The sequence below is a fragment of the Myiozetetes cayanensis genome, unplaced genomic scaffold, assembly GCF_022539395.1.
Source record: "Myiozetetes cayanensis isolate MyiCay16 unplaced genomic scaffold, myiCay2020 scf6-25, whole genome shotgun sequence".
NCBI classification, from domain to species: Eukaryota; Metazoa; Chordata; class Aves; order Passeriformes; family Tyrannidae; genus Myiozetetes; species Myiozetetes cayanensis.
In genome coordinates this window covers 30,384,280-30,397,130 of record NW_026087853.1, presented here as the reverse complement: position 1 = coordinate 30,397,130, position 12,851 = coordinate 30,384,280, and the positions used below count along the sequence as shown (strand labels likewise).

Sequence of the window (12,851 nt, the reverse complement as noted above, 5' to 3'; positions counted from 1 at the left end):
TTATGATATGATATATACATACATGTATTATACATACATACACATAGTATGATAATATATTGTTGTACAACAAATCTCTGAACTTTACTGCTCTACACCCTTGTAGAAAAAAATAGGATTACAATCTATTCTATAGATCCATGCTAAACAAAATGTAAGAAATATATCAGGTGAACAATAAACAATGTGCCACCTCCAACAGCAGCCTGTAATGTCAGGACCTTTGGAAGTGTGTTACTACCTCAACTACCTCCAATATGATAGAAAGAAATCAGCCTTCACCTCTGACTAATCATGATATAAGTCCTCATTATCCACCTGTTGTATCTGCAAAAACTGTACTTGCCTTTACTTCTTTCTGGCCCCTTTACTTGATGTAGTGTTTCAACAAATCCTCACCCAGCAAATGCATTTTTTCCAGAATATTTATTACAGGATTTTTTTATTTACTCATTACACTAGTAAATCTACTTCATAACTGTGTCTGTAATTAGAATGCCAAAAATTACTACCTTATAACATGTTGGATATCATTTCACTGCCTTCTCATATTCTCTTTTTGCCTCCCTCTGTTATCTTTCCTCTTATTTTAATTGTAAACTTTTGACAGCTGAAACATTCCACTCATTCTGTGTTTGCACCACAAGCTGGGAACAGACCTCAAGATCCTAACTCAGAGAAAGACTGAAGCATAATAAGACAAATCATGTGATGTACTATGAAATTATAATGCAGTTGTGGCTATATCACTTACCCTCTTTTCCTTAACAGCAGCTATAAAATTCCAACCATTGAATAAACTTCAAACAATATTCATTAAATTAAACATAAAAAATTGCTGAAGTGTTTCTCTTTCCATCTAGACATGGTGCAAAGAACCATTCCATGCCAGGAGCCTAAAACACAAACTTATATTAAATTATTTCACTCTAAAAGAGAAATTAATACAGATTGATTTAATGGGTGATATAGATATCAAGCAACTACTCCAATATGTTTAGAGGTAGAAAAAAGACACACTATCAATCTGAATCAGTCTGAAGGTATGATTGTCATCTTTATAGTATGGTAGAGCATTTGCTTTAAATTCTGCCTTGAAAATGGGTTGCAGTTAATTGCAGAAGGTCTTCTCTTTATTTCATAAAAAATAAACACAACATACTACAGCATATGATGCACTGGAAACTTTGTCATATTCTAAATCTGTTCTATAATCCAATCCAGACTTTCAGCAAGGAAATAGTCCCAAGCAGAGGATGAGCATGAGTTGTTTTGCCTACAGTGACAAACTGGGTAAAACTATTCATAAAGTTGAGAACACGTGCAGGTAGTAAAAGTGGCAGTTCAATGGATGATAACAAACTGAGCAACATTATTTAAAAAGAAGGACACTACAAGTTCTAAGAAACGCAACTCAGGATAAATTCATAAAATTAAGTATGATTTCCTGGGGAAAACTGAAGGAAAATAACGAGAGCAATTGCAAGTAATTGTACTGGTGATAGCCCGTTTAAGAAGCTAATAGAAATCTACTTCAAAGATCTTTTATAAATGGAGAGGAAGAGATATGGTGTAGTTTTTGTTTTGTTCGTTGTACAATTCGTTATACTTCTTAAAAGACTTATAAATATTGTCTATTATACAATAGTTTAAAACTGTGGCAATAGGATCAGAAGGGAGAGATTTAACACATAGAGATAAATACATACATAGACACAGAAACATTTAATTCACAAAATATTTAAATGATAATATGCACCAGCTCTCAGAAATAATTCAAGTTTTATATAACATTATTCTTCCTTTACTTTTACCCTTTTCCTAAAAGGAATTTACTGACTACTGGACAACTGCTCTATCATGAATTGCAGTACATTTCAGTGACAATAGACAAAATGTTCTAATTAATTTGAAAACAATACCATGGAACACATAGAACTGTTCAAGAAGCACACAGAACCTGTGCCAGCTCCCTTAAAAAGGCCTTCAGGAAAATTCCACTGGTTTGATCTAAAGGCATTTCTTATCATTTGGGAACTTACTATATAGAAAATTCTGTATCACTTTTCTATAATTTCATACACAACACTCCGAGGTAAATTTGCATATTTTCCCATATTTTTAATTTACAACCACTAAAAACTTCTCCCTAGAAATAACTTTCATTATTGTCTGATATTTGGACATTTGTCCAATATATTTATTTGCAAGTATTTATCTGGTGAGCATTATATAGGAGATATTTATACTCAATCAAGCCACAAAGATCTGTGCTACAGAATGTCAGCATGCAATTAGTAGCATAACTATTAGATGCAAAGTTGGATTACTAAGGACAAATAATTTTCATATTTCCACTTCATACATTCTTTGTTATGTCACTATGGATACACCACTAGAGTGTGTAATTTTTAAAAAGCATGATATAATCACTTTTTATATCTGGTAAAAGTGAAAATTATTGAAAAAAAGAAAATCCAATTCATACTATGCCTGACAGTTCATATTGTAATACTGAGATTACTTCCCATCTCATCTGTAACACCTCAACAGTAGAAGAGCTTGTTTTCAAGCAATATAGATAGGAGAGTGTATCCACCTATATATCTCTGTATGAGTCACTAAGTTGTCTTGATTCTGAGCAGCAATTTCATACACAAATGATCAAAAAAATCTGAAAAAACAACTGTACACTCACTGTGTAAATCTATATACACGGACTAGATCCTGAAAAAAAAAAATCCAGATATTCTCTTCTAGGTCTTTGTAACAACAGTACTTTGCTATTTAGTACAGTTAGACTACAGAAGAAAAAAGAAAACAATTTCCCACTTCCATGTGTAAATTTTTAGATAATGATTGGAGAGGTTTATCAGAACACTTAAAGTTCTGATTGAGTCAAGCTGTTGAAAGAGCAAAAGTCAAAGAAAAATCAACTGCTAAGGCCTTTGTCACTCAGTAAAACGAAGGACTTGTAGCCAGCTGGGGAAATAATCATGTATACGCAGAGACATGCACAAAGGCATATACACACTATACCCATACATGCCAACACATACACTATTTAGATCTACGGAAAACCAGGTAAAACTTGACTAATGAACCGCCTCAAAAAAAACCCCCAGTATCTCTATTAAAATTAATATGATGAATTTCAAGAAAAATAACAAAGTAATAGACCTATTAACTAACATTGCCACCATAATTTGGACCCTAAGATGGCAAACCACTTTGATATGCTTCATTACAAGTACATTTACACTGCACTGGGCAGGGGTGGGACTCCCCCTCACTCCCAATCATGCTCTCTGTTAGCAAGTGACTATATAAGTATTTCTGATGGAGAAAGATAAGAGCTATCTGCTCCAAGACATCACCTCATATTCAATAAATTCAGCAGCAGTGAGAACTTGTGAATAATTTTGGGAGAGGAGAGGACTTTGTCCATTTATTATAGTAGTAAAGTCCCAGTAGCTAGGAAAGGCTTGAATGAGAATACTTTACACTCAATCATCTACATTGCCAAGGGCAACAGGGTTCCTTCTGTATCCCTTAGTACATACTCAAAACAACACAGGTTAACATACATATTCTCATCTAATGCTGCATAATTTCAGCTTCATTGATTTTTCATATATCCACACCTCAGGAAGGGGTAACAAATAAACAATAGCAGGAAATCATCTAAACAAACACTGCATAGCAGTATTGCATGTTACACACACGCAACAAGTGCTCTGTTTCTCCCTTCCATACACATACACGGAATAATCCAGAGTGAAATCCAGAAGAAAGCCACCAACTAGAAAACTAGAGAAAAAATTCCAAGCATTATTACAAGAAACAAAACATCAAAGATTTCATAACGAAGGAAAAACAGTAGGGTAGCAGTGTAAGAAAAAAACTGTCTATGTTTATATATTTAATTTATACTCATACTGAACAAGTCAGGGGAAAAATCGGAAAGAAAATGACACTGTATTAGTAACACCTTCCTTGAAATACTATCATTGCATATAAAGGCTTCACACAAGCATTGGGACGTACTTGAAATGAGTACTGAAGACACGCTGCTACTACTAGGACAATGATAGTGTTGTTATCCTCTCTGGAACTGGCTAAGGTCTTTGTCATTCCCATTGCTGCCAAACTAATCAAATATGTCTTGGAAAAAAAAAAGTGATAGTAAAAAGGTTTCCACAAGTTTGCTGCTCCCCAGAAACAAATACAGGCAACATCGTCATTCATTTCCAAGCTTCTTGACCTTCTATGGGAGCAGAGAACCTAAAAGTGAGGCACAAAACTACATGATGACTTCGATCTGGAAGGGAAAAAACTCATAACAAATAAAAAATGGAAGACAAAAGGAAATTTCTCTTTAAGATAGCTAACATTAATTTTACTGACTTTCAAGGATTGACTCTTACTCTTTCAAAAAATACTGTATGATATTTTTGCATTGAAAGATATATAATCTTATTTTATACCTAAGCAAGAAAGAGTTATCTGAGAGCCTAAAATACCCTAGACCACTTCTCTCTAAAGGTTCAAAAATAAGAATATGGAGATCAACATTTTCAAAGGAAGATTCAGTTCCACAAGCCTGGGAAACATTCACTAGGAATCCAAATTCCCAGAAAACATTTTCATCCGGAGAAGATTCTAATTGATCAACAATTTCACTGGAAGAGTACTAAAGAACCACTGTAATTTATGTTTGTATGTACAGTGTTTAGGCAACGATAAAAGCTGTAAGAAATCAGTACCGAAGGTGTACCTCGCTGAAGCACTCAGTACCCAATAAATGGTTCCTTTCTCAGTATATTAAGAAACAACAATTCATCCCTTCCCCACGAATGTTAAGGAAGTTATTTCTAATGGAGAGGAGAGAGCAGTAACTGATATGATATGATATGATATGATATGATATGATATGATATGATATGATATATGATACGATATGATATGATTGTTCAGAGCAAGAAGTAGCTGGGACTTCTAAGACAGAAATCTAGTCCATTTTTTTCTCTGTAAAAGATTTCTTAACACTAAGTAGAAGGAACATTTCTGCATAGCCTCACTTTTACTATTTCCATTTTTAGCCCACACTTAGCACTTTATTTTAGCCATTGGAAGAAGTGCAATAGTTATTCTAGCAGGAGAGTGGGTCACAGCAGCAGAAACTGCCATCTCATGTAGCACACGCAGGCTACCTATGAAAAGGCAAAGCTTCTCACTTCATCACTGAAGATGACTGTTCAGCCAAGGCAACATCTTAGAAAGTGAAAGGATGAAGGATATTCACTTAAAGCTCCTGTCTTGGATTAAAGCACCTTCTACTAAAGGCTGAGTAATCTACTAAGCTATGTAATACAGGTAATCTAAAAAGTGCAGTGGAGGGACAGATGTTGGAAAACATCCTTTGTGATTATCCATTCCCCACCCCCCTCCATGAAATTCTCCAAGGCTTAAGAAGTGCTAATGACACTTCATCACACCTGAGAAATTTACAGCAGCAGCCATCACCACTCTCCAACCTTTACCTCCCATCCATAAATCACTCCAGCCTCCCAAAAATTAACCTTGTAATTTCTTACTTTGGGAACTTAGCGTGTTTTATTTTAGTAACTTATCCTTTAAAGTTCAGTCAACTCTAAAGGAGACTGTTTCTAGAACATTATCTGTGATAAATGAAAAGTAAAGATAGTATGGAAAGAGGAGGGAATACACTCATTAATAGCAGGTTTTTCCATGCTAGTTATACAACAATACAATCTTAGTCATGCAGGGTAAAAATAATGGGAGACATAAAAAGGATCTTATACTCTTCCCAAAAATTAATGCATGTACACTACTTGCCTAAAAGTCCAGATTAGTTGTCATACTAGATTTGTGTAAAGCTTTAGGAAAGAACGGTGTGAGGGCTTTCTATAGAAAATTACACTAAGTGAAGGCTATTTCACTAATTAACACCCCTTCCCAAAAAAATGCTTATCTCCTTTTAAGATAAGCCCCTTTTAAGTAGAGAAAAGACCCCAAACATTTCCAGAGCCCTGACTTCAACATCTGTTGGTATTCCCTACACAGAAGAGTGTGCTTCTGCGTGCATGTTTATCAGAAGAGGTCATCAAGGGCTTGCTTGGTTTATTCATCATTTTAAGGCACTCCTATTTGCAAAGCTTCTGTTAATGTCAGTGAAATCTAACCCAGACAGAAGTTTCAGAGGTCACATATTTGGCATGCTGCATTTAGAAACCCAAGTACAAAGTTGACGAGGACGCTTCAAACACAGGGGATTACAGCGGAAATAGGTCTCCTTATACCAAACTGGCTATTGAGCAAATTCAAGGAAGAACACTCCGAGACTGCCTGATGCTATTAAAGCTCATATTCTTGCTTTATTTTTTCCACCGACTAAATCAATTCTCCCATTTGGCAAAGCCCGGCACAGAAATAACACTTTATTTTTACTATAGCAGAAAAGAAATAGACATGAGACACAAAATCATGTACTACATGACCTATAAAAAGCAGATACTTACAGTTCGTAGGAACTGTATTTCATCTTCCCCTCCTTCACCCCCTTCAGCCATGGCTCTTGAGGAGTCAGCTCTGCTGAGACTCTGATCGCCTCCACCGTCAGCTCACTGCGCTCTGTACCGCTCCTCTCCTATCAGTATTAGCATATAGCTAATCCACAGCCATATAGGGAGCTCAGCTAACTCCACTGCACTGCAGACTGTCAGTCAACCCCCTCACTGCCAGAGCCAACTGCGCTGCTTTTCCAGCTCATAGCAAGCAATTCTTTTCCTTTTCTCTCTACCCTGGAGGCAAAACCCCCTACTGTTAAGCTATTGCAGGAAGCATTATATGCATCACTAGGTGTTGATTTTTTTTCCCCTCCAGATGCTGTCTGGTCAAAACAGCAATAATGGTGAAGTGTTAATGAAAACAGAGCTTGTGCTTCCATTTTCACAGATCAGGGTACCCAATTTTGCACTGATATGTATCAAATTCAGCAACTCTGAACCCACTAATTATGCAGCAGAAGGATGTAACTCTGATGATCATAGGACAAGCTGATTTTGACAGCAGGTATTTTCAGCTTGCTTACAATAATTTCCATTTCTTGCTTCTCTGCATAAGCAGCTGCAAATCTGATTTCCAAGATGACTTCATGATCCGAACCAACTGTGTGTAGTTATTTGTTCTATCCTTTTATGGTATTTATACCTATATCCTAAGGACTTCAAGGGTTTTATCTGTACCTTTTCAGAACTGCATCTGAATATGTATAGAGAATGGTACATATTTACTTCACAGCCCATAAAAGACAGTTAAAATAAAACTTAAAACAACCATAAGTTTTAGTTCAATAATAAATTTGTAAATGATGAAAATTTTTATTTATTGCTACAATATGAGCAAATGATCAAGAAAAACAGATCAGCTCTAGAACAAAATTTAATTAAGTGAAGGCAGGCAAACAGAAAGGACACAAGGAAACAGAAGAAAGCACTGAGGAGGCTTAGCCAGCCAATTTACTATATGATCTTGAATTTTGTGGTAAGATTGCAACCACAGCCTACCCATGCATTCCATCCCTGAGAAGCATTACCTAAACTTTGTGCAATCCATATTCACATTGATACATTCCCTCACAGACTACCATATGTATACTTTTTTTTTTCCCCAATAAGAGCATATTTATGTTTTACAAATGAAAAACACGGGCATGAGGGTAAGGGAAGAATAACTTTCTTGGGGTCACAAGGACAAGTGTAGCACACTGAAAACTGAAACTACATACTCTGTGCCCACATGCAAATACATTTATACACAACTGTCCTCTGGACATGGAACCAAATGCACTATGCCTTTCCACCCCCACTTCCCTACCCTTCACCTCCAAAATTAATAGTATTCCGATTTTGCACTAATTAAAGTAAATAGTCACAAGCCAAACAATGAGATGCCCAAGAGTTTCTCTCCTTGATGGACAAAATGTTTTGAAAAATGTTTTACTTCACTCTCTCTTATTACCCTGAGAAAGTCTGTCCAAAAAATAATGACAATCCCATTACTCAGCACCAGGCAATTTCAGGTCAAAAGCAACTCAGAAGCCTCTAGCTGACACAGTCATACAGGCTCTCCTTCCAGTCTGTCCATTCCCCTTCCCCCATCCTGTAGTTTTGGTTGGATGCTGTGAGGAAGAAAAAGAGCTTTGTGCAAGACAAAGGCAATGTGGCAGAAAAATATTTCTCTGAAGTGCCAGAAAACTGATATGGTTGGTGTTTGAACATCCACTTTTGCATTTGGCTTTTGTGGTGTTTATCTTGAATTCCAGCCATCTTTAGATGAATGCTTTATCTCTATCCTCATCAATACAAAGAACACAGACTAACAGATCTTCCTTACAGAACATTGCTATTCCAGAGGAAAAAAAAATAATCAGAGTGAGGAAAATTTGCCTAAAGAAAAAGCATGCCACTCAGTGTTTTTACTAAAAAACAGACAGGATAGAGAGGCCTACTATGATACATGTTTATCCATATCTTTATATTCTTTACTATTCTACATTCTAGTTGAAAGTGGCCTTAACCAGGGCAGGGGTGGAGGGGAGAGGAAGGGTGTTGGAACTAGGTGATTTTTAAGGATCTTTCCAACCCAAGTCATTGAATGATTCTATTATATTCACAGTGGATTTGATCCAGATATTTCATAGCAAAAGTTACACATGTAAGGACAATTTTATGCATCTTAGGACAGCTTTACCATAAATGAAACAACCTTTCCATCATACTACTTTATTTTAAAAGATTATAAAAAAGAAATACCTGAAAACCTGAGAAAATAAGTACAAGATTAATGGAAACTACTAATGTTTATTTCCTTCACAAATAGAAATCAACATCATGCAGTACATCTTCTGGTCAAATTTTATATAAGTTATGCTGTGAGATTTCCAAATAGTAACTTCTGAACGTACAAAGGTCAGGTGAATCCACCAGAATCAAATGAAAAGGGGGAAAAAAAATATAACCTTTCAAATGTTTTCCTCAGATATTGGAGTTTCCATTAAAATGCTTCTTATGAAACTGAGAAAATTCAGAATAAAATACTATATTTATATCATTTAATATAGATACCCATAGTTATCTATGCCTGCAACTCCTAATAAGGCCCATATAGAGGTTATTGATTCTTTTTTTTTTTTAAACAGACATCAGCATGCTGGGATCTCACTTTGCATTTTTTGAAACAACAGAGAAAGCATATGGAAAGAGGAATATTGGGAATACCTCAAGCATTATAACAGAGATTAAGTTAGATATCTAAAATTCTGATTCATGTCAAACCAGTAGATATGTTTTTCTGTTTGTAAGTCCCTCTATTGTTTGATGTTCAACTTTACAAAGTAGCCTGTGCATTGTTTTGGGAAACAATTTCCTGCCATAATAGGCAAAATACATTGTTTAGATTTCCTCTTTTTAAAATTAATTTTAATACAAAACCATTTCATAGCACTTCTATTCCTTGGAATTTTGTTCTGCTTGGTGTTACACCTGCATATTTAAGGAGAAAAATATTGAGCTGCTACACCATAATGAAATGTACATCTCCTCAAAACATAGTTTTTTTCCTAGGATTTCCCCATTGTTCCAAGATTGAGATTTGGCTGTTTATGGTACCACACTTAATCAGAAGTCACATTTACATGAAGCATATTGCCTTGCATTCTGATTTCTTAATATTAACTTGTTTTTTTAAAAAATATGTTTCTAAACCCCCAAATTTACTGAAGCTATGACTGAAAGACATCAGATAACTGCAGTAAATCAATCCAAAATGGCCATATATTGCACACACTGTATATATGTGTATATATATACATACATATACAATCACTCTGCTTTACTGGAGATGACTGGGGGGTGCAACATTCACAGGTCAAATAACCTGAATTTGGATCACTCTGTGTTTTAGGATATCCTATTTGTCCAAATCAAATCTAAATCTGTAATTTCGCTCTTTTGCCGCTGGCCAAATTCTGGACAGTCCATGGTATTTTAGAGCTACCAAAAGAATTTGTCTACAAATCAAATTTAAGGAAAACTTCTTTTCAGTTTTCGGCACAAACATACTGCCTGCTTATTCTCCAACATAAGCTCTTCCCTCTTACTAAGGGATTCAGGCTGACTGACTCTTCACACAAATTCTTGATTCTACATTAACTCTTGGCAGGCCTTCACGGCTGATGCCACCAAACAATAACTCAGAATTTTTATAGGGGCAGTAGTCCTGCAATAAAGTAGTAACATGGACTTTACAAAAGAAAATAAACAGTCATCCTGTTGTAATAAATGGATATCTGAAATGTAAACAACTTTTCGTTTTGTGTATTTTACCTTTCTAAGGTTGACTCAACGACCCTAACCAAAGATGAATCAAATACTTAGTAGAAGATATTTATAAAACCTGTAACAGTAAGTACATGCACAGTCACACTTTCAAAAGCACAGGTAATACCAGTTACTTAAATGTCTGTTGGGTGAGGAGTCAAAATTATATTCTCCACTGATAATTACAGGCCTTAGTGCTAAAATTTAGATGCTGTTTAAAAGACCGACATGTCTCTGCATTCTTTATGTGTCTCTTAAGTACATAAATATGCAAAAATACAGGTTTTAAAATAAGATTAAAAGAAACAAATTGTTTTCTTTACAAACACTTCACAACAGTATTCAAATTCATTATGTTGGCTATTTTCAGCAGTGAGCTCCTTGTTCATATCACAGAAATTAGGCATTTAAAACAGGAGAAAACTACTTCTGTGAATATGAAACAATAAAGATTTTACTCATTTTCATGTTGTTGTTGTTGTTGTTGTTGGTTTTTTGTTATTTGCGTTTTTCTGATTTTTTAAAAAAATTATTCTAGAAGAATTGCATTACATTTCACTGTGGAAAATGTAGGATCTTGGTCAAATTGAGGAAAACCTTCATCAGAAGACTACCAGTTTGAGAATTTAGAGAAAGAATGGTTTTATTGATTTACACATATTTCCAAACTTCATCTACATTTTTTTCTGTCCTTTCAAAAATTTCTTTCATTGGGTTTTATGCACATCTTGTGTCACTGCTTTGTTGTACATCACCAATTTTTATTTTGTTTTTAAAAGTTGAGGCAATCTTTGATGCATTTCTTTATGAATATAGAAAGAATAAAGTGTATTATATAATGTTACAGAATCCATAGCATAGTATCAGTACTTCTTGTAAGGCCCAATTCAGTGACTTTTCAAGCAAATTCAGCATTATTTAATTCAAAATGAAGAAAGGACAGTATCTCAGAACAGATGCCCAAAAACTCGTTCTTTGTCAGTGATCAAAAGTTTATGTTAGATTGCCATCTGGTGGTATCAGGTTAAAAAGAGTCTGTGTCTAGGTAAGCATAATCATTCACATTATTTTAACCAAAGTCATTGGCAGTTTCGTTTCCAATTTCATTATAGCCTGTGCAACACATTTTTTACCATATTCTATGCTATGTACTTTGATACTGCACATTCTTGAGTTTTCTTAAAAAGAAAAGAAAACAAAACAAAACCCACAAAGTATGCTCACAATTTTTTTCCTAAACCTAAAATGTCAGTAGGACTCTGTCATGTTTCCAAAAACACATTTATTCCAAGCCCAGTCAATTTAAGTCTGCCAAAACAAAGACTTTCTTCATCTTTTAAAAATCTCCCCTTGAAACTGGCGCTCAGGGAGTGAACAGGAAAAAACATTTCACTTGAACTTCACAGACAGGTTTAATTCAGACTAAGCCCTTAAAGCTGACACTTCAAATAGCAAGTATATTAGAGCTTACATGGTGTGAAATATTAGGAGTGTGAATTTTCATAGTCACAGAGTCAGAAAATGGGTAAGGTGGGAAGAGACCACAGTGGGTCATCTTGTCCAACCTCCTTGCTCAAGCAGGGTCATCCTAGAGTACATGGCACAGGATTGCGTCCAGACAGTCTTTTAATAACTACTGTGAGGGACTCCACAACCTCTCTGGGAAAACTATTCCAGTGCTCAGTCACTGTTGGAGATGGGTTGGAAGATGAAGAGGAGTTTAACAGGTGGAAGGAATCAGTGTCTGACAGCATGGGCCAGACAGCATCAGACAGATAGACTGAGACCTCCATTTTATGTTCATGTTCTTATTCTGTTAGGTTGTAAGTTTTCTTCCATAGGAGAAAGCAGACAGTTTCTGATTGGGCATTGTCTCGTGAGGGCAGCTGCCCACACCAATTGTATATTCAAAACTTATCTGAAAACTTATGTATCTTCCCTTTTCTCTGTCAATCCTGATAATTGTCCAATACTTTAACCAAGTTTTGCATACCTTACCCCTATTTCCAGAACCTTCCATATCTGCCCTATAAAAACCTTCCATTTTGTAAAATAAAGCAGATCAGCTAGCTCTGATCAGCTCTTGCTGTAACCAGCTGCTTGTCTCTTGTCTGGTGCTTGGGTGTCGCTGGAATTAGCCCCCAGAGAGAGACTGGTCGTCCCCCTGCCAGGCTTGGTAGGGACAACTACAACTCAGCTGAAAGAACCTGCTGGTCTGGGCTTTCCCTGACCCCCACAAACTGTGACAAGTCACCTGCACAGTTGTTAAGATCCAGATATTAAAATTATTAGAAATGCTTCTACATGAATAAAGGTGCAAATGAGACCAAATGCCAAAGTCAATAGTATGGGTTTTATTTAATGGTAAATATGAGACAGAGCGATAGAAAGAAATGTGGAAAAGGTGTGGGGTGGGGGGGTAGAAGAAGGAAAGTGATCGTGAGAGAT

At 35.7% G+C, this 12,851-nt stretch overlaps 1 protein-coding gene across 1 annotated transcript in view; it reads right to left on the bottom strand.

The window, feature by feature from the left end:
* RYR3 (ryanodine receptor 3) overlaps window positions 1-6,738 on the bottom strand; it is a 216,287-nt gene extending 209,549 nt beyond the window's left edge. The window contains 1 exon segment of the mRNA XM_050336554.1: window positions 6,543-6,738. Within this exon segment, the coding sequence (XP_050192511.1) occupies window positions 6,543-6,593 (51 nt within the window). The 5' untranslated portion in view covers window positions 6,594-6,738.
* Between the last annotated feature and the right edge of the window lie 6,113 nt (window positions 6,739-12,851).